A 27,328-nucleotide genomic window follows, 5' to 3' on the forward strand; every position below is an offset into this window, starting at 1 on the left:
GTAAAAGGTAGAAGAAAGGTGTGATGTACTTCAGGGTGTTTGGTCAAAATGTTTCATGCTTTTCCTACTTCACATATCAGGTCATAAAGAAGAAGATGAAAAGCCTTCTGTTTCTGCTGTACTGTCCCTGGAACAAACAGCTGTGATTCAGGAGATGGTAAATCAAGATGTGCTTCCAAAGCTGATGATTCCCAGTCCTGCCAATGAGCTGCAAATAGTGACCGAAGAGAAACAAGAAGAAGCAATAAACTGTGCATCAGATGATTTAGATGAGGATGAAGAAGAAGAGGATGAAGAAGAGGAAGAAGAGGAGATGGAAGATACCAATCTGCCTAAAGAAAATGCTGAAATGCCTTTGATATGTGAAGAAAAGTTAGACTCTATGGAAGAGCAAAAGAGTACATCAGAGGAATCTCCAGAAAGCTCTCCAAAGAAACTTGTGGTGAAAATTCCAAAAGCAAGAGGTGAATCAAATGGTGATGTTCAGGAAACATTCATGTTTCCTTGTCAACATTGTGAGAGGAAGTTTACAACAAAGCAAGGACTTGAACGCCACATGCACATTCATATATCTACTGTTAACCATGCTTTCAAATGTCGATACTGTGGGAAAGCCTTTGGTACTCAAATTAACAGACGAAGGCATGAACGGCGCCATGAGGCAGGGCCAAAAAGGAAACCGTTCTTAACACTAACATCATCACAGCACTTGGATAACGTTGCTGACAACCAAGTAATTGTGAGTGATGGTCTTAAAGATGACTTGAACGTTTCCAATCTTGTACAAGACTCTGTTGTCTTGGATTCTGAGAAAGTCTCCCAAGAAATGTCCCACTCTGCTTTCGCTGAGGAAAATAAGGAGCCCAAAGAATTGCATCCATGCAAATACTGCAAAAAGGTTTTTGGAACTCACACCAACATGCGGAGACATCAGCGCAGGGTTCACGAGCGTCATCTTATTCCCAAAGGTGTCAGAAGAAAAGGATACTTTCATGAAGAGCCACCACTTCAAACTGAGCAGGCCCCACCAGTGCAGAGTGTATATATAGCAAGTACTGAAATAGAAGAGGAAGGTGAAATAGATGATGTCTACATTATGGATATTTCCAGCAATATTTCTGAAAACTTAAATTATTACATTGATGGTAAAATTCAGTCCAACAGCAGCACTAGTAATTGTGATGTGATTCAGATGGAGTCCAACTCTGCAGACTTGTATGGTCTAAATTGTATCATCAGTCCAGTCACAGTGGAAATTTCCTCAAATATAAAGATTACACAAACACAGGTGAATGAACCTCCTAAGGAGCCTTCTGGCAGCGGGAGCAATGAATCCAAAAAGAGGAGAACTGCCAGCCCTCCTCTTGTACCAAAAATAAAAACTGAAATAGAACCAGAACCTATAACTCCTACTAGTTCTTTAAATCTTCCTCTTAGCATTTCAACAGAGAGCTTACCTTTCCATAAAGACAAAAGCGTTTATTTGTCATCAAAATTAAAACAGCTTCTTCAGACACAGGACAGTAAGAAGATAACTCCATCAAGTGAAATCCCTAAACTAGGACCTTCTGTTGCATCATCATCTATTTTGCCTCCAGTATCCGGTAGATTTAAAAGAAGGACCAGCTCTCCTCCCAGTTCTCCACAGCACAGTCCAGTACTTCGAGATTTTGTCAAATCAGGTGAGGGAAAAACTGTGTGGAATGATAATCTTCGAAGTTCAAAAATGCCAAAGTTAGAAAGCCACAGCAACTCACCTGCTTGGAGCCTAGCTGGAAGAGAGGAAAGGGAGACTGTGAGCCCTCTTTGCTTCGAAGACTTCAAAACATCAAAAGACTGGACAGTGACTCCAACCTTTGGCAATGTATGCAACCAGCAGCCCCTGGATTTGTCTAGTGGTGTAAAACAAAGGTCTGATATCAAAAATAAGCATCAGGTTCCTTGGGAATCTGTATTAGATTTAAGTCTGCACAAGAAGCCTTGCGGTGATGCCGAAATTCGGGAATACAAAGAAAATTCCATTCAGCCAACCTGCAGTGGTGTTAAAAAGAAGAAACCAACTACTTGCATGTTACAGAAGGTTCTGCTGAATGAGTATAATGGAATGGATGCAGCCACAGACAGCACACCCAGTGTGAACAGAAGCCCGAGCCCGAGCAAATCCCTGGAATCTCAGGCAGAACCAGACACAGACCCCAGTCTGTCTGCATCGTCTTCTGTTGACACTCAGCCCCTTAGTTCCTCTGTTTCCCTTGTACCACACACATCTGTCGTACCTTCCATGTGTCAACTGCCTCCTTTGTTAACACCAACTAATCCTCCTTCCCCACCACCCTGCCCGCCTGTGCTAACAGTTGCTACGTCACCTCCTCCCCTTCTTCCAACAATGCCTTTATCAACTCCAGATGTCTCTGCTAGTGCCACTAACACTTCCTCTTGTCCATCACCACTTTCAAACACTACTACCCAGTCTCCACTACCAGTTCTTTCACCTACAGTTTCTCCTTCTCCATCTCCTGTTCCTTCAGTTGAACCGCTCATTTCTGCCGCTTCACCTGGTCCTCCTACTCTCTCTTCTTCCTCTTCTTCCTCTTCCTCATCCTCCTCCTTCTCTTCCTCCTCCTCATCATCATCTCCATCTCCTCCTCCCCTTTCAGTGGTTTCTTCCGTTGTTTCTTCTGCTGATAACCTTGAAAATACTCTTCCAATAATAAAACAGGAGGAAACTGAAAATGAGCAGAAGGCCAGAGAAGATCCTCGTGCTGCAAGTGAATCGGGAGTAGTGCAGGAAACATTCAATAAAAGCTTTGTGTGCAATGTCTGTGAATCACCTTTTCTTTCTATTAAGGACCTAACTAAGCATTTATCCGTCCATGCTGAAGAATGGCCCTTCAAATGTGAATTCTGTGTACAGCTTTTTAGGGATAAAACAGGCTTGTCAGAACATCGCTTTCTGCTTCACGGAGTAGGAAATATCTTTGCTTGCTCAGTCTGTAAAAAGGAATTTGCTTTTTTGTGCAATTTGCAACAGCATCAGCGAGATCTCCATCCAGACAAAGTGTGCACACATCATGAGTTCGAAAGCGGGACTTTGAGACCCCAGAATTTTACTGACCCCAGTAAGGCCAACATAGAGCACATGCAAAACCTGTCAGAAGACTCTTTAGAACTTTCTAAAGAGGAGGAAGAAGATGAAGATCTAAATGATTCCTCTGAAGAGCTTTATACTACTATAAAAATAATGGCTTCTGGGGTAAAATCTAAAGATCCAGATGTTCGTATGGGTCTCAATCAACACTACCCAAGCTTTAAACCACCTCCATTTCAGTATCACCATCGAAATCCTATGGGTATTGGCGTTACTGCAACAAACTTCACTACCCACAATATTCCTCAGACTTTCACTACTGCCATCCGATGCACAAAATGTGGGAAAAGTGTGGATAACATGCCTGAGTTACACAAACACATATTGGCCTGTGCATCTGCCAGTGACAAAAAGCGATACACACCCAAAAAAAATCCAGTACCACTGAAACAGACAGTGCAGCCTAAGAACGGCATGGTTGTCATCACTGGTCCTGGAAAGAATGCCTTCAGACGAATGGGTCAGCCAAAAAGACTTAATTTCAACGTTGAGATTAGCAAAATGTCTTCAAATAAACTAAAAATAAATGCATTGAAAAAGAAAAACCAGCTTGTCCAGAAAGCTATCCTGCAAAAGAAGAAATCTGCTCAGCAGAAGGCAGAATTGAAAAATAGTCTTTCTGAGTCAGACCCTCACATCTGCCCCTACTGTAATAGAGAGTTTACTTACATTGGAAGTTTGAACAAACATGCATCATATAGCTGTCCCAAAAAACCCATCTCCCCATCCTCCAAAAAAAAATCATCCAAAAAAGGTGCAAGTTCATCACCTGCAAACAGCGAAAAAGGCAGCAACCAGCGCAGACGAACAGCAGATGCAGAAATCAAAATGCAAAGCATGCAGCCTCACTTAGGCAAGACAAGAGCACGAACCTCAGGACCTGCACAAATCCAGCTGCCCTCTGCATCCTTCAAATCAAAACAAAACATTAAATTTGTACCTTCCATTCGTTCGAAAAAGCCAAATCCGTCTTCGTCATTGAGGAACTCTAGTCCTGTGAGAGTGTCCAAAGTGACTCACGTTGATGGGAAAAAAACTAAGGTGGTAGGTAAGAACGCTTCCTCTGGCATCTCGAGCAAAGCCACCCGGAAATTGCACGTCAGAATACAAAGGAGTAATAAGGCTGTTTTGCCAAGTAGGTCTGCTGTGGCAAGTAAGAAAAAAGCAGACAGATTCACTGTAAAATCTAGAGAGAGGATTGGAGGACCTATTACACGAAGCTTACAGCAGGCAGCAAATGCCGAGGCAGCAGAAAACAAAAAAGATGAAAGCAGTACAAAGCAAGAATTAAAAGATTTCAGGTAAGCTTTTAATTTGAACTTCAGACAAAACAGGAACACGTTGCTTGCTGTTTTGCCAATTTTCTTGGTCTTTTTTTGAATTTGTCATATTTAAATCAGAAGATTGCGTTTCCTAAAACGTGGTTAGCAGCTCAGTCACGTATGATGTACATATTTGATGCATTTTGTCACATTGTCATATATACATCATTTGTATAGAGAATGTCCTTAATTATAAATGGATTTGAAAATGCTGGGAAAAATGTCAGCACTCGAGTGCAAATAAACCTAAGTCGTTAAACTTCATGTTCCTGGTGACGTGTATCTGCTATCCAGCACACGGTGGCCTGGAATGGTTCTAGGTTTAGGTGATGGTGGTTTGTTAAGCAAAAAGTCACGACTGCGTTTTTACCCTCCTATTCAAACAATTGGAAATGTTGTTTTTTTAAATAATAAAAAAAAAAAGATTCTCTGCATATCATATTAAAAAAAAGAAAGCATACTTCAACAACTGTATGTGCAACCTAATTGAGTCAGATCTCTAAATACTTAATATAAGGGAAATAGATGTGTAAGAAAAGTGACATGAATGTGTAAATTTTTGTTAAAAGTATCATGCTCTTATGTTTCAGTTTAAGAAAAAAAAAAAACTATAACTAAAGTTCTATTTCATTTTCAGATGAAGCATTTTAATCACAAGAAAGGGTAATACTTAAATAAAATAAAATCGTACTCTATGTGCCTGAGTCCCGTTTAAAGTCTTCATGTAATCTTTCAAGTCAGCAGTCTATTTTGCAGCCTTCAACATTTCTGTTAGCAGGCTTCTGCCCTGCTGTTCTTGTAACAGGTGTCTGATCTGCTGGGTGACTTTCACAAAACTCAGTGCTGGTTGTTTGCTTTTTGCTTTGCTGATTACAGCCCACGGCTGTGATTAACAGGAGGTTTGTGGCTAAAGGTAGGATTTTTTTACCAAAGCAATTGGTAGTGGAGAGGGCCCAGCCTCTTTCACAAGTGCCCACAAGCAGAATTATCAGGAGGTGTCAAAAGCCAACCGTTTGCAGCTTGTATGTCTTATGGTGAAAACCTGTTGTGTGATAGTTTTGAGAAAATACTTCCTATAAAGTAAAGCTTTGACACAACAGAATAATTTCAAAGAGCTGGAAGGGAAATGAAGCAGTCCAAGTTAGGACATGCTGAAGGAAAAAAAATATATATATACTCCTGCAATTTGGAGAATATAATGGTGTTGAATATGCCTTTAAAGTACAAAAACTGTCCACCAGGCCTCCTCTCTTGGACATAATAATCTTCATGTTGCTTAATTCTGTGATCAGCTGCTCTCTTAGTGCTTTTTGTGGAACTTCTACACAATGCCAGGACAGATCAGTAGAATTCAAAGCTGGAGTGACACACCTTTCCACCCAAGCTAATCATTTGACCTTGAAGCAAAATAAGTGAGTGCTTGGAAATCTCTGCATATGGAAATTGTTTAGTAGCATTCAGGGTAAACAGCAATCTACTGATGGGCAAGGTTTCCTTGACTATCTCAAATACCATTAGTTTACTTTGGCACCTTGCAGTCTTTAATGGTTTAATGAATAGTTCTGCTAGAAGAATTCTTGCTTTTCTTTCTGAACTGTTGTTCATAAATCCAGATTGTCTCATCACCACATCACCTTTGTTTTTTTCTATCAAATATGGAGAGGTGTTTTGTTTTTTTTTTTGCTTTCGTACTGTTTAACATCTGCATAACCTTCAGTCCTGCTCTATGTAGACATTTTTTTTCTCCCCCAGGAAACCTCAATTCCTAATATCATTCAAGACTACCATTTAATTCAGTAGTTGTCTCCAAATCTGTTTTTCACCTTTCAGTTTCTCTATGTAAACATACTCCGTTTGCAAATAAGTCGTTTTGACATTTATCTTCAGCTTTTTGTTTTTATTTTCTAGGAATATCCAGTAAAACAAAGTAAAACAAAACAAAATCTCTTAATGACATGGTAGAGCTGGTGCATGCTCAACTTAGGATAAGCACTACGACAATGGATGTGAAGTCCACCAAGCTTGTGAAACCAGCTGACGCTGACTCACAGTCATAACATGGCCTGCAGGCTGCTTGCTAACATCAGTGGTAGATGCAGGGCTTTGTGCCTCACATGCGTGCTGGGCTTCACGGTGAGTCAGATAAGAGAGGGGTGCTGTTAAAAGCAAAATGGAACCAAAAACAAGAGCAAAAAACACACAACAGTACCCAAAACAAAACAAAAGCCACACACAAAAGCACTGAATAAACTAAACCAAATCTTTAGCCTTTGAGTGCTTAGATCCTGGTTTTGTCCATGCCTTCATGAATGACTTAAGAGACAGTTTGGTTCTAAGTTTGGTAAAGCAGAGATCCCCTGTTTTATCAGTAGTTTGGTAGGTTCGAGGACAACAGTTACTGCTGCACTCTTTTTGTCATTTAACTCTGTTAAAACCTTCCTTCTAAATGAATCAGCACAGAGGGACCTGGTAGGACAGAATTTCCTTTTCCCACCTCCTCTCCATTCTCTACATCTTTCAGATGGCCATCATACAATGGGAAAAAAAGCCTGAGTGAGTTCTCTGTGAGTTTTCCAAATTCTTATTTATACATGCAAATGAAACTTTATATAGCAGTGAAATACCAATACCAATTTCTAAATACTATATATAATGTGTATCTTTTTATTGATAAAAAGGCTAGACCAGGGCTACATACCTGTATATTTTGAAAATGAAATATATAATTACTCTAAAAGGTCCTACACCTCTATCTAATAACTTAAAACAACAGTTGGTCTATTGTTCTTACACAGCTTTTTATGGAAATACCATTTCTCATGTTTATATAGCTTTCAAGATTAATGACTGAGTCGATGGGAAGTGACTAGTTTCATTATACAGCCACCCCTTTTATTTTTTGTTCTTGACTTAAAAAAGTAATCTACCTCTTAAAATTTGTAGTTTAATACTTGTTGGTGAATTTGTGCCACTTTAACTTTCACTTTCACTATCATTCCCATTTTGTTACATTTCTGTTATGGGGACTTTATGTTGAAATAATGTATAAAGCATTTGTAGCAAGTATAAAAAAATAAAATATTTAAAATTATTTAAATTGTTTTGGACACTTCAATTGTACTATATGTGATTTACATTTTACATTAATTTTCATTCTGTTTTCATCTTGGGCTGTTAATCTTGGAGCGTGTTCCTGTATTAAAAGTTTGCTGTTAGTTATATTGTTTCTTTTTTTTTTTCTTTTTCTTCTTTTCCTTTTTGGAGAGTGATACAAAGAGTATTCTAATGAAAACATTAAAAATTGCAATTTGACAACAAGTGGGTCCTCATTGCTTTTGAACATTGTAGCCTTGGTGAAGAGCCTGTAAGTGCAGGTAAGCAACAGGAGGGATATTTCTCCTCCAGCATGCAGTACATCCTCTAATTTGCAGATGTATTCAAGGATATCTGTTGTGTTGCAAGCACTTAATGACCAGCTAGATGGAACTACTATGACACGTTTTATATAACTGTAACCAATAAAGTGAGCTTTTTAAAAACTTTGTGGGAAAACTTGCTTCTTATATGGAAACCAGATGTACCAGGCAAAATGGAGCAGTGTACATCTAGAAGTAATTAAGTATGCTTGCATCCTTGGGCTTTCTACACCGAAACAAATTTATGCAAATCTAACACTTCTAAGTTAGTCCTTCATGTTCTTTCCTGTGGATTTAATTAATTTAAAAGTTTAATTAACGCTGCACGCACCATTTGATAACTTTTTCTGTTCTCTGTGCTTAATAGTTGTGATCTAACTTAGTTCAAAATCAGTTCTGGCTCGGAGGATTTTAGGAAGTTGCATTCCAACACCAAGAGGAATTACAGCTTGTGTCGTCCTCCAGCAATGGGGCCAGAAGGATCCTTGGCCACGTTAGTGTGGCAGCTGGATGGAGTAAAGTCACATTGCTGCGACTCAGCACTGTTACAAGAGCCCATTTCTTTCCAGTAGTAAGTTCATATCTCATGTAGTCGTTTATTCTCATTAATAGTTCTGTTTCACTAAGGATCTCTGAAACAGCTTGTTGAATTTTCTTATAAGTCATTCTCTGAAGATGTTATCCTCTCTGTAATGAGGTTTTCCTTGAATTTTAATCACTAGTGAAAACTCTGGTGAAGCGATGCAGAAGTTGAACATTACTCATTGAGTGTTCTTGCAAGCACAGCTGCTCTGTGGTTATGTATGCTGCGGTTTAATAGTGGCAAAGATGGTTAAGAGATCCTAGCTAGAGATTGTAGCTCGACGTGTATCGTGCAGTAGCAGTTATTGGGCTGTAGGACAGCCACAGTAAAGGTGTTGAGCATTGGTTAGGCTTCACTGTATTTACCAGAATGGAAACATGTTTGACATACCATCAGATCTGGTTATTTTATAAGAGTTGGGAAGCATGAAAAGAAGTAAAAATTCCCCCATAGTTTTGAAGTTACTGAAGTGCTGAGTAGTTATCACTGCTGACAACTGAAACACCAGCTGCTGTGTGGTCTTACTGCAGCCTCAGTGTTCTCATCACCTCTTTGTGATGGCTGACATTGAACTGATCACAAGTAAACCTGCATTCTCCCCTCGTTGCTTGATATTACAGCAGAAATCCTGTTGCCATTGGCTTTTCTGTTTTTCTCCCGTGATCTCAAGTCCTGTTGTGTGCCCACTCTGCCATGGTCTGCAACGTGTTCACACACAGCAGTTCTCAATTGAAGTATCTGTACTCCAAAATGAGAGCTTGTGAACAGCCTTAAAAAGAGAACTTGGAAGAGCTTGCCTATTAATTCTAGCTTCTATCTGCTGAGTGTGAGCTGTGTGAGTCACGCAGCATTCTACTGTTATTCGTAATGGGAATGAAATAAGAGATGAGTTCTGAATTTGCTGTTATGGATCTGAGCTTTGTGGTAAGTGACCTACGAAGAAGAGGTAAACTTTCACATCCTTTATATAACTAAAGCAGTACAGAATTAGAAACTTTTTGGGCTAGCATACAATTCATAGTAATAACTGAAAATATTTCAATAGTAATACAGTGTAGAACAGCAAAGCTTGACTTTGTTTCGTCTGTGTGCAGTACTTAAACGTACTTGTAGAATGTTTGAGTATTCTTTTGTTTTTTCAAGCTGAATGAGGAGTTTTTAAGAGTGTTCAAGGCTGGAATGCACAAATAATAGGGAAGTTTAGAGGGATCTCTTCACCTGCACTGCCACAGTTTTTAAAGTGGATTGTTTCATTAAACTTTGTGTTATTCCAAGGTTGAAGGGACTGAGAGCTTACTGCTACTCAATAGAGATATCTTAGGATGCTTGGGAATGAAATGCAGGTTAAAATCCTCTGGAGAGTTTTTGAAAGGCAGTGTTCAGACTGCAATAAAGATTCGTGTTATTGCTGAGAGTGGGAAAGGAACAGTTGTAAAACGTGGTGTTCGATGCAGGTCTCTGGCAGAGCTCAGGAAGGATTGGGAGGTGTTGGACTCCCATGCCATCTTCTTGACCATGGGCTCTCCAATACTTCCAAACCTTTTGGACTGCCCTATGGCAATAAAAAAGTAATTCTCTGGTATCTGGGCCCGTTTCAGCAGAACCTCCCTCAATTCCTCCTGCAATTAAGTCAGTGCTACTCAGCAAAGCTAAGTGTCCACAGAAAAGTAAATGTGAGCACTCTTCCAAGGGAGTGATTTTGGGGAGACAGCAGTGGATGCAGCACATGCTGAGGGCACTGGGCATGGCAGCAGGAGTGGAAACAAAGGAGTTGAGTCAGTCTGTCTGTATGTTGTCCTTGCTGCAGGTTGGCTGTGAGCAGGGAGCACGGCTGCTGCTGCTCAGGGACTTGCTTAGGAGGCAGACCGAGCCAACTTGCTGTCGTGGAGATCACATGGAGGCACAGTTAGTGATGTGATGTGATGATAGGCTGCACTTAGCATTCCTTCAGGTAGTTTCAGCTGGCCATTGCGATGTGAAATGAGGCTGGAAGATAAGGGAGAATTAATTCTTCCATCACTGAGCTGCTTTGAAAAGGTGTACCCTCAAACTTCACTGTCACTGGAATTGAACTGAAGTTTAATTCCCATTCATTGTGGGAAATACTTTTACTCGTCACTGTCAAATCAAAAGAACTTTTTTTTTTTTGGTGATTTTTATGTAGTGAGATGTGCAGGACTGGGGACGCTTAGAATCACAGAATCATAGAATGGCCTGGGTTGAAAAGGACCACAGTGCTCATCCAGTTCCAACCCCCTGCTGTGTGCAGGGTCGCCAACCAGCAGCCCAGGCTGCCCAGAGCCACATTAGTAGTTCCTGCAGCCTTCAGAGGTGTTGAGACCCACTTGGGGTACCCATTTCTGCATAAAGCTAACTAAAAATCAACAGCAGTCTCCCCTATGCGTGATAAATGTTTCTCATTCTTTTCCTCTGTTGTGATTGTGAATGGGTAGATAAACACTTTTTATCAGATTATCAGGTTAGATTACATGACGGTGTGGAGGATATATTTGACTACTGCTACTTTAAATTCAATATTCATCACTTTTTGGCTCACACAATGCTCTGTGCCTCTTCGAAAGGACAGGGAGATAAATTGCCAAAGTGATATTCATTGAAATGTATATTCCTGGATTTCTTTGTGACCGATATTTTCTTTGTGCTCCACTAGAAATACCACTGGAGCCTGATTTTACAAAAGCTCCACAGCCATCCTCAGTTCCAAATCCCTTCGCAACGGCCACTTTGGATTAGCAGTTGCTTCTGAAAACCTTACATTGAATTGAAATATTGCTGCATTCATTTTAGACGGAACCCACGTGAATTCTCAGCACGGGGTGAGATTTCTTTTCAGTAGTTCTCAATTTTGTGTCCATCGCTGAAATTAGCAGGGCTTTGAAGAATGATTTCAGTGGGATCAAGTCAACAGAGATGAAACTTGTACTCCAGAGCACATGTGTGTCACAACAAAATAATTTCTGAGTTAATATGAGGGAGCAGCACAACTTTAAAGGCGTTCTGTCCTTTGAACCTCTGCTGTAGATCTTCTTGAAAGCTGGGAATGCAAACATCTCTGTAACAGGTTTTTCCAGATTAGATTCATGAAAGGCCTGCCTGTAACATCGTGATATTCATGTTCTGTCCTCTGGAGTCATGCGATGGCAAGATAAAATCCTGACACATGGCCCAGCTTTTTCACCACCCTCATAAATAAATGCAAGCTGCTCTCAAGTTCTCAGCAGCTGCATGTGCAGTGTAACACATTGGGATCCTTTCTGCTTTCTGCTCGTCTGTTTTTTTCGTACAGAGGCAGGACAAGAGAAATTAAATCAAATTCTTTCATCAAATCTTTTTGTCCTTTATCAGGGAAAATAAAACTCACGCCATTTGGTGGCTGATGCTTTTCCAAGCCCTTGCGTTGTGTTTCCCATTAAGGACTGCATCACTTGGGTTAGCAACATGACGTTTTTGTTCTCACTGAGCAGAAAGCACAGGAATTTCATTTATCACCCCCTTGCTTGCCTTCTAAAATCACATCAGATGTCAGTCTGTCAGCTTAGACGTGGTTTTATGTAATAATAGTAACCACTTCGGGCAGGGTGAGTCCCTGATACATCTACTGTTAGGAGATGCATTGGAGGCAGCATGTGCACAGCTGAGATTTTGCACCATCTGCGTGTTATTGTAGGTTGGGAGTGTAGAAGTGAAAGCTACACTGAAACCCACACCTAACAGATCCCCGAGTTTTGGGCCCTCTCCTTGGCTCACACTCCAACCTTGTTCTGGCCCATGGTGTGAGCAGCAGCCCCATGGCTCCAAACCTTCAGTCTCACAAGCAGCACGGCTTGTTTGGCTGTTTTTAGAGAAGGAAAGCTAGCAGCTTGGAAGAATGTCTATTGCTCAAGCGTGGTAGAAGAGGTAATTTGCATACCAAATGTATTTCAGGAATGTCTGAGGGCAGGGTGTGTGCTGGGGGCTGGCGGCTTTGCAAGCCTGTAAATCCACGTGTGCCATCTCAAGGGGAAGGTGCTTGGTGAGCTTGGGGTGTGTTGGGACACCGCTCTCAGCTGTGGGGTTTGGGGGCTGATGTGTGCAGCCAGATGTTGGGCTCGGTGGTCCTGTGGGTCCCTTCCATTTCAGGGTGATTCTGTGATTCTGAGAGGAACCTTTGCCTTTGTTCCTTTTTCTGTAGGGTGGTGAGGCACAGGAACAGGTTGCCCAAGGAGGCTGTGGATGCCCCATCCCTGCAGGCATTCAAGGCCAGGCTGGATGTGGCTCTGGGCAGCCTGGGCTGCTGGTTGGTGACCTGCACAGAGCAGGGGGTTGGAACTGGATGAGCATTGTGGTCCTTTTCAACCCAGGCCATTCTATGATTCTGTGATTCTATGAATCTGATTCCTGCCTTAAGACTGCTCACCTGATGGATGGCTGTGGCAAATTGAGCCCTTCTGACTCTTTTTTGCAGTGCTTGGTTTTTCTATTGAGCTCAGGTGTGCTCACAGTTAAGTGACAGAGCTCTAGGCACTTTCTAAATGTGAAAAAATGGCATAGTTTTACTTCTGGTTTGACTTTAACTCATAGTGTAGCGAGCACATTTACCACCACTACTTCCTATGATTAAAGCATCCTATTTGACAAAGCAAACCCAGTGCAGATGTGACCTTTCTGCTGCCTAACATTCAGTTTCCATGCCCTTTTATTTTTCTTTTTTCTGCAAGCTTCACACCTTTTTGAATGCTCCCACCAAGGGACACAGCAGGGCTGGGTGCTGTGCTGCTCTTCTGCATTGCTTGGCTGTGGTGCAGCAGTGCTGGGCTGCAGGCTCTGCTCCCATCCCCATCAAGCTGCTTATACCAAGGAATTTCTTTTCTTCTGCCCGGCTACAGTTACCCCATGATGGTGAAAGCAGGTGCAGAGTGACAGTGCCCAAAATAGCATAACTCCATAACTCTTCCCCCCATGGAGCATTCCCAGAGCCTTTGGTGCTGTGCTGCGTGGTGTCAGTGCAATGAATTGAGAGCAATGGGAAGAAGCTCCGTTCCAGCCTTTATCCAGAGCATCTAGGCAAATAGTTCCTCCTTATCTTCTCCCCCTAATCCTCTGCTTCCAGCTAATAGCCCAACAATCTACAGCTTCAAAGGGAGATGGAGTTAGGGGATAAAAGATCTCTTGACATATTGATTTTTTTTTTGGGGAGGGGGGGGAGGGGAAAGCGAGCGCCTTTGAAAATGCAGGTCAGGTTTTCTCAGCTATTTCGTCTCTGTGTGTTTGAAGCCTTTTCTCTGTGTTTTTGTTTGTTTGTTTCCCACGGGATGCAGGCATTTGCTCATCACATGCGATAACACGTGGGATTGATTACAGACATTGTAGACGTTGACGTTAAACACTGCTTAAATGGAAACACTCTGAATAGAAGAAAAATTTCTTCTAGTTGTAGTAAAGAACTGAAACCAAACCAAGTAAGCTTATTTTGGGTTTCTACTGTTCCCCTTGGTAACAGCCTTTGTATGGGACAACGAAATCTGGCTTGCATTGACTTCCTCACCACTGCTCTGATTCTTACACAGCAGACAAAGGCTGCAGCATTACATTTGCAAAGGCTGAAGAGCTTGATTTGCACAGAACAATAACAGAACTTTGGCAGATGATTTTACCCGCAGCTTTTAATTGAGAAATGATGGAGTCGCTCACTCTTTAAAATTTCTGTGGTTTGGGGTTGTTTTCTGTTGTTGTAATGGAAAATTCTGCACTTCTTTAGTCCTAACTTGCAGTGCTGCACAGTCTGCATGTAAGGATAACGAAAGCTGAGATGTCCTTGAAAGGGTGCATACTGAACTCTAAAAATACCCCGGAGGAAAAACCTAACTTTCTAATTTTCTTGGATGTGTTGTTATGTGGTAGAACCGTATTGTGAAATGTGGGCCTTTGGAAGAAGGTAAGCATTGATTCGGGTTGGGCTTTGGGTGAAGTCGTGTACCCAAGGTGAGTGTGCACAGGTGTGAGTTCACCTAAGCCCTTTGCTTCCCCATGCTCTGACTCACACTTTCAGGCTTCGTCTTGCTGTCACAATTGATAGAGATGTAACACTATCAAGCAAAGTCCCAGATTTTTGCTTCTGCTTTACAAGAAGGTCAGGATTCTCAGATCTAGCCTAGAGCTTGCAGTGAAATCACCTATCATTGCAATAAAGATTATAGGTCGCCATTGCTGCAGTGACCTATAAGACCTATAATTCATCACATCTCCAAGTGCTGCCCTGGCAGAAGTGTTCTCCAGGCTTTGCCCTTGGGAACTAATGGGCAGGTATTGTGCTTACACAAGGTAAAATTCCTTCTCTATTTAAAAAGCTGATGTGGACCACGGTGAGAAAATAGACCCTGACTCCCTGTCCTCTGTATGGCTGGGGCTGTTGGTCCCAGCTGGAGGGTTCTCTACCCAGCCATAGGATGGCAGGCTGGGTGCTGCTTGATTGAGACTTTCTCCTTCCTGCTTCCATTAACCAATGGGTAAGTTCAGAACAAAAAGCCTTCTTGCCTTCAGAAGCAACTCCCAGCACTTGGAGGATGAGTAATGTTGGTTTTTTTTTTCTCTCACAGAGCTGCTTTGGGGCCTTAGAGCACATCCCTGCTGGTTGGTTTTTAAAACAGTTCTTAATTTTTGCATCCCGTAATGCATGTGTGTGAGTTTTTCCTGCCTCTTTGTACAGTTACAGACTCCGCATGGCCTCTAGATGTCCCTCCTCCTCTTCTCCTAACACCAGCACCAGGCAATGCAAGAAATCCAGCTGCACTGCATCCCCCTTCTTCAAGGAATAGACCTCTGCGTGTCGGAGCGGCGCAGGTACAGCGTGCAGCAGTGCACGGAGCTCATCTTGTGTTTCTCTTGGCAAGGATTGCAAAGCACTTTACAGAGCCAGAGCATTGCTGCTCTCATTGCAGCTGCTCACCAATAAAAACCAGACGTGAAGGGCGAGAGCAAGATGCCCTATGCCAGAACCAGGAGCAGGATGAGGCTTTTGTCTCCGTTTGCTGTTTGTATCTGAGAGCAAGTGCTTTGGGATCCTTTAAGTTGTATGGGTGAATGCTGAGCAAATTTTGGATAAAAACCAAAACCTGGTTGGCTGCTCTGGTTGAATGCCAAAGGCTCAAAGCCCTTAATTACAGTGTAATTTGGAGCTGTGTTAACACATAGAAACATCAGTTGGTGTTGTGGCAAGATCAGCTGCTGTAATGTACATGGGCTTGGACAAATCAATGAGCTGGTCCAGTGTGTTGGGTGATGCTGAGTTATTTTCCCATTGGTTAACTTTGAAAAAGACACTTTGTCTTCTGTTCCAGCAGCAGCATGCAACTAATTACCTGCTGTCCACTAATTTAGTAGCTAAGGGACTTTATATTTACCAGTATGGAGTTGAAGGTGAGAGTGAGTGCCAGCAAAATCAATACACTGTTCCAATATATTTGAAAAATAAAATTTGGGGAAAACATTAGGAAAATTCTCGAGTTCACTACCTCCCCAAAAACAGGAATGGTTGGTAATGGAACGTCAATGTCCCTAACTAAAAGAGGGGACATTTAGATTGGATATAAGGAAGAAGTTTTTTACAATGAGGGCAGCGAGGCACTGCAGGCACCCAAGGTCAGGGAATGGGGCTCTGAGCACTGATGGAGCTGTGGGTGTCCCTGCTCTGTGCAGGGCTTGGACCTGATGGCCTTGAGGGTCCCTTCCAACTCCAACCATTCCATGATTCCAACTGTGGCTTACACCACTGAAAGCCAACCAGAAGTCATAGCATGGACATCTCTGCTGTGCCTCATTGCCCAGGCAACCAGAGCTGCTCTGACTGCTTATCCCTGACATGGACCCCTTTTAACCACAGCTCTCTGTATTTGCAGGTACTAGGAACTTTTTGGCCGGAAAAGGGGAAAGGAAATAATCCTCCAGCATTGTCCCAGCTGAGGGGAGAGCAGTTCCTTCTGCTGTCGCTTTGTTCTTCCATCCAGAGGGAGAGGGACAGCGTGTGCTGGGATAGCATGGAGAAATGGAGAGAGCCAACAGCTGGAATAGCATGGAGAAATATTCAGACAATGGCAGGCAGGTTACCTGTGTTCAGAGAGCTGCAGGGCTGGGTGAGCATCCTCTTCCTGGCCAAACGTGGAGGGGTTGAACGTACTATGCAATTAAATGCTGAGAAGACTGTTACATCGTTTTATTCCTACTTTGCATCCTAACGGGTAAAGAACTGGGCAACTTGCAAAAACCCACAGGGAGAGAGGTGGGTTTTGCTGAGATTTCCACGTCTGCAGCCTGTGGGTACCCCAGTTCCTTGACTCTGTACCTTTAGCTTTAACGGGCAGGGTGCCATTGCTTTCGGAGTGCTTCAGGACTCGTGTTTCTTTGGAAGACCACTTGTTAAGTGATCTCTGCAATGCACTGATAGCCCACAGGTTCCTAAAGGGACAAGCATCTGTTTCCTAAAGGCTGCTGTCGCATTTCTCGCCAGTCTCACTACTCTTCTTACAGCCAGGATTTGTTTGTTTAGTGATTCCCATGTCACTGAGCAGGTGCCACGCAATGATCTTCCTTAAATATGGAGCTCTGTGTAAGCTGTAATGCAAGCATGCTTCGCTTCAATGGTCCTATAAGAGGAGGCATCGATGGAGGCAGCCAGGAGAGCTGCAGCAACATTGAGGTCAGTTTGAAAAACACAGTGCAGAGAGATTTCTTGCTCCTAAATGCTGACAATCACACACAGGCAGCAGTGCTCCTGCTCATTTCACTTCTGAGGTCCCACTTTTGATGGGGTCCCTGCTAACGTAGTGTCGGAGTTTGGGATTTTTGAAGGATGCCAAGGGGCTGATGGCCCCATTTCCCCCTTGTTTCGGTCAGTTTGTCCCTTCCCTTGTCTTTGCACTCTGCACAGGTAAGCACACATCTGTGTATCCACGTGTTAATTGTGAAAAAACAAGTGCCCAGTTGATTCTCCTTCCCACTCCCACCCTGAAAAGGTCAAAAAAAGGATCTATTATATATAGATCTACATATATATATGGCTTATATATAAATATGAAATGGCTGAAAACAGCTGACTTCGTCCGGTTTTGCTGAAAATCAGAATGTTGGAGATGAATACAAAAGCTTTAAACAAAAACTATTGGTTCTGTTCGCTGTAAAAATGTCTAAGCTAAATGTTTGAATAGAAGAGCAAAGGTCTTCAGCATCTTACCTTACCTGGCTGCAGATCTTTTGGATAACCCCTACTGTAGGCTGTCTAAGTGCAATTGTGGTGTGATGCTGAGGATTGGATGAGCCATAAGAAGCAGTGTGCCCTTCCAGCCTGACGTGGTGAGAACATGGAGGTGAAGGCTTTGTGGGCAGCTTGGCCACTGCTGGCTGCCCTGCCCCTAGACTGGAGAGTCTCAAAGATGTGTTCCCTCTTGAGCTTTTTGCTAGCAATAATTTCCTCTTGAATGATGTGATTGTACCAATTCCAAACCAAGGAGGAAACGTTTCTCAGCAGCCTGGAAGGTTCTCATTATACATTAAAACCAGTAGGAAGTGAGTAACCAAATCTGCTGGGCAGCTTGGTCAATCTTGGTCAAATAGCACAGAAAATAAATTACCTGGCCTTACGTATCTCAAAGAAGCTGATGTGCACATAGAGCTCTCTGATCAGTTCAGCTTTCGTTTCACACGTTATCTTTAATTTTCTCTGCACGTTTTCCTTTCATCATCTCCTATTAGTATGGTAAAGTTCTTCAAAACAGGAATTACCTTCCTGTGCACCTGGACATCATCTGGACAATTCAAACAACAAATCCACAGTGCTTAACAAAAACAGCTCCGATGCACTCTGTCCTGAGCACCACCTCGACGTGCCCTTGATTTTCCCAGGCTGCCCAGAGCACTGTGGGTGCCCCATCCCTGGAGATGCCCGAGGCCATGGATGGGGACCTGGGGCAACCTCATCTGGTGTGGGGCACCCATCCCACGGCAGGGATTGGAACTGGATGGGCTTTAAGGTCCCTTCCAACCGAAGCCATTCTGTGACGTTCAGTTGAAGGTCATGCTTACTGCACAAATCCTCACTGCTCACGTGAGGATTGTTGCTGAGCCCAAATCCTGCTTTAAACAACCCGTCCTGAGATGCTCTCAGCTTCCAGCAGCAGTGAGTTGAATGGAGTGCAGAGTTTCTGGCACGGATGCTGCTTCGTTCAGTGCCTTTCAGGCATACCAATGAGGTTAATAGGGGTTGCTTTTGTGCAATTTAGTTTTGCTGCTTTTTTTTGTTTGTTTGTTTGTTTTTTAGAGCAGCATTAACGATGAACAAACTCAAGGAGAGAAGCATGTAAATCGTTGTGCTATATGAACATTTATGTCTCCAGAGAAATTCTGGCCTATTGCACCAACCTGTACATATGTATCTACCATTTGAAAAGCACGTCTTTCTGTCCCTGGTTGTAAATGCTCTGTTTTTAAGGTTTTCTAAGGTGTGTTACTCAACCAAAAGACCACAGCACACAGCTTTGTATTGTGGTGATCTTTTTGGAGGCTCCATTGCAGTCTGAGCTGTGGTAGAGAAATATCCACACCAAACTACTCATCGTTTTCCAGTTGTGTGGGAGAGTTGATTTTTCTTACAGGAAAACAAATCAATTCAACACGGTGTCGTTTCTCCAGAACGATGAGGACTTTTTCTTCACAGCAAATTCAGGACAACATTTTATTATTATTTTTTTTCCCCCAAGGTGGAATTTCATGGTTTTGCAGCAAATTTTAACCTCCCCGTTGTGTGCCTGCTGACAAAACATGAAATTCTGTTGTGAAAACCCAAGGAGAGCGTGGCGAAAAAAGCTCAGGTTCTGCATGTAGGAATCTGCAAGGCCAACCATGGTAGCTCTGCAGTGCTCTCATGATGATGCTGATGTTGAGGAGTTCATGAAATAACGAATTACATGGAGATGTGGCGTGAGTTGCTTGGTGCTCAGATGCTGAACGTTGCTTTGGAAGAGTGAAAGCTCTGTTGCCCGTCCGCCATGTAAAGGGAAAGACCAATAAATCAATGTGACAAACCTCACTGGGGAGCTATGATTGTTATTTCAGCAAAGGATGTCTTCCAAATGGAGAGGCAACCCATTGTAGCTGTGATGGGTGAACGTTTGGGGCTTTGCTTGAGTGGCAGAAGAGGAGGAAGGAGATGAAGTGCCACCTCTGTGCCAGGATCCATCCATCCATGTTCAGACCCAGGCTGATGTGTGTGGGTAGAGCTGCTCCTTTGTGGTTTGGACTCCAGGATGGGATCAGCACAGCGTGATGATGTTGCAGAGATGGGGTTGTTCTCTGTTGGGGTGGATGTGTGGGCAGGGCCTGAAGGGTGAGGTCCTTGGTTCATCCATCTCCACTGAATGAAGGGGTTTGGAGCTCCTCGATCTTTAATGTCCCTTCCAACCCAAGCCATTCTGTGATTCTGAACGCTCCATCCCTGCATGATGGAGGAGACGTGTTGGGCTGTGCGGGGCTGTGGGGTCACCATTCATCCCCATTGATTCAACCACGCTCTTCTCAAATACGTACAGATGCAATGAGCAGGTCTGACAACATGGAACTCAGAATAGAAATGGCTCTTTCACCCAGAAAACCAGAAGATGCCAAAATAGATCCAACCTCTTAGTAACACCCCCACTGTTGTCACCACCGCCCCACCTGCAGCAGCCAAACTCTTGCAGCATTGGAGCCTACCTGATTTGTGTTAAATGACTTATTCACTCACTAAACAGTGCAGAGGAAGAAAGAAAACCCATCAGGCCACCTTCATCTTTGATGCCCATTCCAGTTGTGAATTGTCTTTACTGGCTGTGGGACATCTCCAACCCCAACCCATCCTCACCATTCCCACTAACCACGTCCCTCACTGCCAACCCAAGGCTTCAAGCTGTGCTGCGTTTGTTTTATGGCTTGCTTTGCAGCTGCCTGGGAGGAAGGAGAAGGAATTGTTAAAGTAGGCTGCTCTGGAGATGTTATCTTGAACATGGGATGCTAATGCAAACAGTTCTCTGCTCCTGTAAGGATACACGAAGCATTGGGTCACCTTGAATTTCTCAGGGCTTAGCAGAGTTGATTTTCTGTTAATTTCTTTTGCAGCAGACTGTAGGATGTATTTAGCATGCCTCATTAGCGTCCTATTTACAAACAAATAGGTACATTCCTATCTTCTTCATTTTCCTCCTAACTTCTCATTTCTCCTGGAATTCTGTTGGGATGATGAAGTCTTTCAGAGCGCAGCTTTTCCTCTCTGCACCACTTATGCCATTTTATCTACCATTCAAACTTTTCACTTCCAGACAGAATAAAACCCAACCAAACAGTTCTGTTTCAGCCAAGAACTGATGGAGATGCAATCTAAAGGAAAGCAGAAATGCACAGAGGTTATTGCTATCTCTGATGCCAAATCTTAAGTGCATTGCTTCAAAATCCTTGTGAGCTCTACCAAATGCTGATATTTTTCCTTGCATCATGCAGGCATCAGGATTGCATAAATGTTCCAGGACTGACCTCAGCAGTGCTGTCTCCAAAGGAATAACTGCATCCATCCTCCTGAGTTCCCAGCGCATGCAGCCAAGAATTTTGTCTGTCCTCCTTGTGTTGGTGCTGCGCTGGAAGAAAATGCAAAGCCTTTATTATACCCTTATTGTACTTATTATACCATGTTTTTCTGATGCTTTTCATGGGTTCAGAATTCTTGTAGGCTTCAGATATCAGTAGATATAGGCCAAATGAGTTTGCTATAGGCAGCTGAGCATGGCCACAGCATGCAGAGAGGTGGCAGAGCCTGCCCACGCCTCCAAGACTTGATGGAAGGTGAATGAGGACAAGGCTTGGGGCACATCCCCCTTCTTCCCTCCCAGCCACCCTCTTCCCTTCTCTGAGGGCTAGAACTTCTGATAACAACAAGAATGTAGACTCAGAAAATATGGTTCTATGATAGAAATCACAGATTGGTTGGGTTGGAAGGGACCTTAAAGCCCATCCAGCCCCAACTCCTGCCATGCACTGTGTGCCCCCCACCAACTCAGGCTGCTCAGTGCCCATCCATGTCCTTGGGCACCTCCAGGGATGGGGCACCCACAGCTCTCTGAGCATCCAGGGAAAATCCATGGCACATCAAAATGGGGCTTAAGACAGCAAAAATGAACATTGAGAGACAGTTTTGGTTTGCTTTTTCTCAGCTTCACTCTGCTGTATCTGTTCTGACCCTAAAACCATCAACATCAGCATGGTGAGGTGGTGGGAGGCAGCAGCAGCCCAGAACACAGACCTGCTCCATCCATTGGCTGGGACCAGGCAGGCACAGCACAGGGACATGGCTGTGGGCTGTCAGAACTCACAGGAACCCACACAGTGCCATTGCCAGGTTGGGTGCCCCACTGCTGGAGCTGCTCCTCGTGTCCCCAGGCCTGTCCCTGCTTTGGCTGCCTACAGAATGTTGTGAGCACACCTGGACGTGGCAGAACGGGCTGACAACAGTTGGGCAAGGTGACAACAAACCCAAACATGGGTTTGGGTTACCTGCAAGGCTCCTGCTGCAGTTTCCTGGTTCTGCATTACCCCCCTGTACCCCAGCCTTCATTTCCCAGGAGCTGTGTGAACCTTTCTTCCCAAAGACAACTCCCGCTCAGCATCCCTTCCTTTGGCCAAGGGAGTTTTTAACATAAAGACGACTAAGCTGGCTCGGACCCACCCGCGGTTATTTCTCAGCCCTCCATCTGTGCCATCCCTGGGTGCTGTTGGGAGGGGAAGAGTGGGAGCGATGCCGGCGGCGGGCGCGCAGGGGTTAACAGCGCAGCGCAGCGCAGCCCGGAGCCGCCCGCATCGCATCGCATCGCATCGGGAGGAACGGAGGGAGGAGGGACACTGCAGCAGCGGCAATCTCGGCGCCGGGTACAGGCAGCCCCTGCCCGGAGCACCGCTGGGCCGGGGGTCCATCCAGCCCCGCGCTGTGCCCATGACCGACACCGAGGATCCGAGTCGAACCATGGATGTGACCCCCAACCCCGTCACCTTCTCGCAAGTTTTTGGGCAGCAGTGCCAGCTCATGGAGGCAGGTAAGGGAAGGATGTGTCTGTATGATGTGTATTTTCCTGCCTATCGCTTCCTGGCTGGTGATGTCCTCCCTCCTATCCCCTCTTCCCAAGGTCTTCCCAAATTTCCCCATGGGGAAGGTGGGGTGAGCCCCGCTTCAGCTCCTCCCCAAAACACAGCCGTGCAGCTGAATGGCCACAACCCCAAGGCGAGGGCTGGGATTATTGCGTGCACCAAAACAAGGGGCTCTGAGCCACGCAGTGGGAATTGCTGCGGTGTTTGGGTGCGCAGCACAGACAGCAACTTTTCAAGGCAAAGCGTGGATGTTGTTTGAAAAGAGCCATGTTCAAGCCGGAGCTCGGCTTGTTGGCTTGGGGAGTGCATCCATGAATGTCTCACTGCATACAGAGCATCTCCAGCTGTGTGCATAGAATCATAGAATTGCTCAGGTAGGAAAAGACCTTAAAGGTCATTGAGTCCAAGCACAACCAACGTACTACCCCAACCAACAACCCTCTGCTAAATCAAGTCCCATCTCTGCTTTGGTTTTCAGTGCTATGAAAGACAGTGTTTATTTCTTTTATTTTTTCTTTGCTTTTTTTTTTTTTTGTGTGTGTGTGTGTGTGTTACCACAGCACCTGGAAGCTCTGCTCCTTTCCCCATTTGTTTTCTGCTGGGCCTGATTGCCAGTTACTTTCACCTGCTGGCAACTGAATGGGGGATGTGCAACAGGGCTGCATCCCCCCCAGTTCCCATCTTGTTTCTCTGTGTTGATTTTGCACAGGTGCTCTGAATCCTGTCCTATATTGGGGTTTTGTACAGAAGTTTGTGCAACTTCTGCTGTGGCTCTCATTGATTGAGTTAGAGTTGTGATGCTCAGTCAGTCCTGTGGTTACACTGCTGCCTCCAGGGAAACGTCAGAAAGTTTTCTGAGAAGGTTTGGCATCTTTGGTGTTATAGGACATGGGATCAGCCCCAAGGCTGTGGGATTGAGTGCTACACGAGGAAAAGATGTGTTGGAGAGCTGATGTCCTGAGAGAGGAGGTTGGTTTCTAAATGAGTAAGAGCAACCAGCTGGGAAAACACAGGTGGAATCGTTGTACTGTTTGCTGTTCTTTTCCCTTTCTCAGTCTGTGAATCAAAGACTTTTGGCTCCCACCCAGTAACTCAACCACAAGCTTCCTTTCCTCCTGAAGGATGTTTTTGTAGTGTTTGCTGGAGGTATTCCTGGGGATGTGCAATGCAATGTAAGGATGCTCCATGAATATCCCTGACAACCAAAGACAAATGACTCGGTCGTGTGTGTGTGATTTGGTTTCTACAAGCTTTTTATTTTCATGGCAATAGCAATATATGTACGAAGTGACCTTTGGGAGTCTCTTCCAACCCATACAATATGCGACACAGGGGAGCTGTGCAGACACAACCCTTCCTATTGTGCCTTCCAGCACTGCTGCCACTTACCTTGTATTTACTACGCCTCAGTAAGTTTGTTTGCTGTGATGTGCTCCATGCACTTACCTGGGTGTTTCTGTTTGCACTCAGCACAGCACACAGTGCAATGGGAAGGCTGTGGTTTATACTGGCTTTGATTCACTGACACCACTCTGCACCCCGAGGCAGTGAATCCTTGCTGTCACATGCATTCAATTTGTCTGATGCAGAGTGATCTCAGGGCACGGTCACCTTTCAAGAGCATGTAATAATGAAAGGGACTGTAACTTTTCTCTAGGGCTGCCTGTGAATGAGGCTTCCATCTCATATGCAGGTTGATTGGTTTTTCTTTTGGTCCAACCTACAGTTCCCAAAAGCAGGAAGTGAGGGGCTGGCTTTTGGATGCTCCTACATCTTCCTATCACAACTGAATGTCGTAGAACCGTAGAGTTGGGTTGGAAGGGACCTAAAAGATCACAGAACCATAGGATGGTTGTGTTGGAAGGGTCCTTCAAGATCATATGGAACCATAGGATGGTTGGGTTGGAAGGGTCCTTCAAGATCATATAGAACCATGGGATGTTTGGGCTGGAAGGGTCTTTAAAGATCACAGAACCATAGGATGTTTGGGTTGGAAGGGTCCTTCAAGATCACAGAACCATAGAATGTTTGGGTTGGAAGGGTCCTTCAAGATCATATAGAACCATGGGATGTTTGGGTTGAAAGGGTCCTTCAAGATCACAGAACCATAGGATGTTTGGGTTGGAAGAGGTCTCAAAGATCATCCATTTCCAATTCCCTGCCCACCAGGCAATGCTGGATGATGCTTTTTTAGAGCATGACTTTGCTTATCTTTGTGTATTATTCCTTGACTCGCTGCTCCATTAGACAAATTGTCATTTTCCATTAATTCTTTGGCTCAGAGATGCTGCTGTTTTGCTGGGCTTCCAGGTTTTATACCTTGCCAGTTGATTTTCCATTGGTTGTGAAAAAAGGAACTTCATTCAAGATGTGACCTGAATGAGCAAGAAGGCTTAAGTAACTTAAAAATCATTCAGCTTTTAAGATGCTGCACTGAAATTTTTATGTATTGCCTTGCAATTACAGATAAATTATCCATTATGTGTATTTTGTTCCTCAGTAGATAGACCTGGTTTGGCAACTAATTAAGGCTGCAACTTTAATAGGAGTTCTTCCATGGAAACTGTTGTAATGTGGCTCAAAACTTTTGCTTTTTTCCCCCTCAGATTTGTGGTCTAGCTCTTAGAATCATTAAGGTTAGAAAAGACCTCTAGGATCATTCAATCCAACCCCAACCCACCCCCACCATACCCACCAACCTGTCCTTCATTGCCATCTCCACCATCCTCAAACCACCACGGATGGTGACCCCACCACCTCCCTGGGCAGCCTGTGCCACTGCATCACCAAACTCGGCATAAAGATTTGATTTTTATCTCACTGAGCTCCAGCTGAGCCCAGAACATTGATGTGAACAGGCTCTAAGGCTTGATATCAAACCAAACAAACCATCTTCACAAACAAAGCCTATTTGCTATATGCATACATCTCGTCTTGGGACAACAAAAGCAGCAAAGTGCAAGCAGAACTGAAATACAGGTAGGAAACATAACGTGCAGAATACTGAAGGACACATTTCCAGCCCTGATTCACTGCAGTCTAAACCACCCAAGCCAAGCACTTTTTATGCTGACTGTTTTCTTGCTGTCTGTGAGGAAAGCAGAGCTGTCATAGGGGGTTTGCTCAGATGCTCTCATGATGGATCTGTGCCTGGAGAATTCCAGGACCAGATTCTCACTGCAAGAACACGAGAAGCTGCAATAGATGAAGCATGCAGGAAGGCTGGTTTCCTGCTTGGTGGGCACGGTGGGATGGGTTGAATTGGACTGAAATGATCTTGGAGGTGTTTTCCAGCCTGAATAACTCTGAATATTTGAGAAAGCATAATGAAAGCCCTCTAAAAACGAACAACAAAGCAACAACAACACCCAGAAGAATAGAAAGAAAATGCTGAAAATGTCATTCTTTGCGAAACTGAAGAACACGTTGTTCACTGTCACCTCAACAGAGAGACTCAATTATGGAGCAGCTGTGTATGAAGCACTCACCAGCTGATTTACTCCTGATTAAATTAGGGGAAGTGCTCATCCCTGCTCCTGACAGACAAACCTGATATTGTCGATTAACGTTCACGAGCAGCAAAGTGTAAGGATGCCATAATTCCTTCAAATTGAGTGCAGACACCATGTTCTCGTGCCACCAGAATAAGGAGCTGAAAACGTGGGTATGATGAGCACCAGCTCTGAGCATACCTCAAACTGCAGCAAAAAAAAAAACCAAAAACACAAAAACCCTTGGCTTCCCCTGCAGCATCCTTCTGCATGGATAAAAATAGAGCATGCCCTCATCTGAGCTCTCGGGTTGTTTTGCAGAGGTGCTTACTTGTTAGCTTGATTTTTGCAGACACCAAAACAAAAGTACAGCATGCTCCGGTGACTCTGCAAGATGAAAGAGTTCAGCCTCAGTTCTGCCAGAAATAGCAGTGAGGATTGCAGGCTGAGGGCACGAGGATAAAGGGAGGGCAGTGCAGAAGCCTGGAAGAAGCACTTCAGGTGACAAGAAGGTGAAAAGAAACTGGATATGTCTTAAAAACCCATTGTTCCAAGGGAGGACTTTCTCCCATTTCCTATCTGTTCACCGAAAACAAATAGAAGCATTAAGGTTGGAAAAGACCTCTAGGATCATTGGGTCTATCACCAGCCTCCCCCACTGTGTCCAAAGACCATGTCATAAAATCACAGAATGGCCAGGGTTGGAAGGAACCTCAAGGATGATGAATCTCCAACCCCCTGCCACATGCAGGGCCACCAGCCTTCCCACCTAATGCTAGACCAGGCTGCCCAGGGCCCCATCTAATCTGGCCTTGAACACCTCCAGGGATGGGGCATCCACAGCCTCTCTGGGCAGCTGTTCCAGCACCTCACCACTCTCTCTGTAAAGAATTTTCCCCTGACATCCAACCTAAATCTCCCCTCCCTCAACTTAAAACCATTTCCCCTTGTCCTGCTGTTATCTACCCTTTCAAAGAGTTGATTTCCCTCCTGTTTGTAGGCTCCCTTTATGTACTGAAAGGCTGCAATGAGGTCACCCCGCAGCCTTCTTTTCTCCATGCTGAACAAGCCCAGCTCCCTCAGCCCGTCCTCATAGTGGAGGTGCTCCAGTCCCCTGATCATCTTCGTGGCCCTCCTCTGGACCCTCTCCAACAGCTCCCTGTCTTTCTTGTACTGGGGGCTCCAGACTTGGACGCAGTACTCCAGATGGGGCC

General features: G+C 44.2%; 2 protein-coding genes across 10 annotated transcripts in view; both read left to right on the forward strand.

Moving 5' to 3' along the window:
• Positions 1-20,137, forward strand: part of PRDM2 (PR/SET domain 2) — a 63,214-nt gene extending 43,077 nt beyond the window's left edge. For 4 of the 8 annotated variants that reach the window (XM_031613392.2, XM_090123111.1, XM_090123112.1 and 1 more), the window contains 3 exons: positions 81-4,449; positions 15,176-15,309; positions 16,365-20,137. In XM_031613392.2, coding sequence (XP_031469252.2) covers positions 81-4,449; positions 15,176-15,284 — 4,478 coding nt within the window. In that variant the 3' untranslated portion in view covers positions 15,285-15,309; positions 16,365-20,137. Of the gene's footprint in view, positions 1-80; positions 12,799-13,787; positions 15,310-16,364 lie in introns of those variants that run through there. The other 4 variants (XR_016459420.1, XR_016459421.1, XR_016459422.1 and 1 more) reach the window with 4 other exon arrangements.
• A 2,213-nt stretch (positions 20,138-22,350) lies between these two features.
• Positions 22,351-27,328, forward strand: part of KAZN (kazrin, periplakin interacting protein) — a 147,162-nt gene continuing 142,184 nt past the window's right edge. The window contains exon 1 of one of the 2 annotated variants that reach the window (XM_090123321.1): positions 22,351-22,571. In XM_090123321.1, coding sequence (XP_089979447.1) covers positions 22,472-22,571 — 100 coding nt within the window. In that variant the 5' untranslated portion in view covers positions 22,351-22,471. The remainder of the gene's footprint in view (positions 22,572-27,328) is intronic. The other variant, XM_031613526.2, reaches the window with a different exon arrangement.

This window comes from Phasianus colchicus, chromosome 22 (assembly GCF_987193195.1).
Source record: "Phasianus colchicus chromosome 22, bPhaCol1.hap1.1, whole genome shotgun sequence".
Classification (NCBI taxonomy): Eukaryota; Metazoa; Chordata; class Aves; order Galliformes; family Phasianidae; genus Phasianus; species Phasianus colchicus.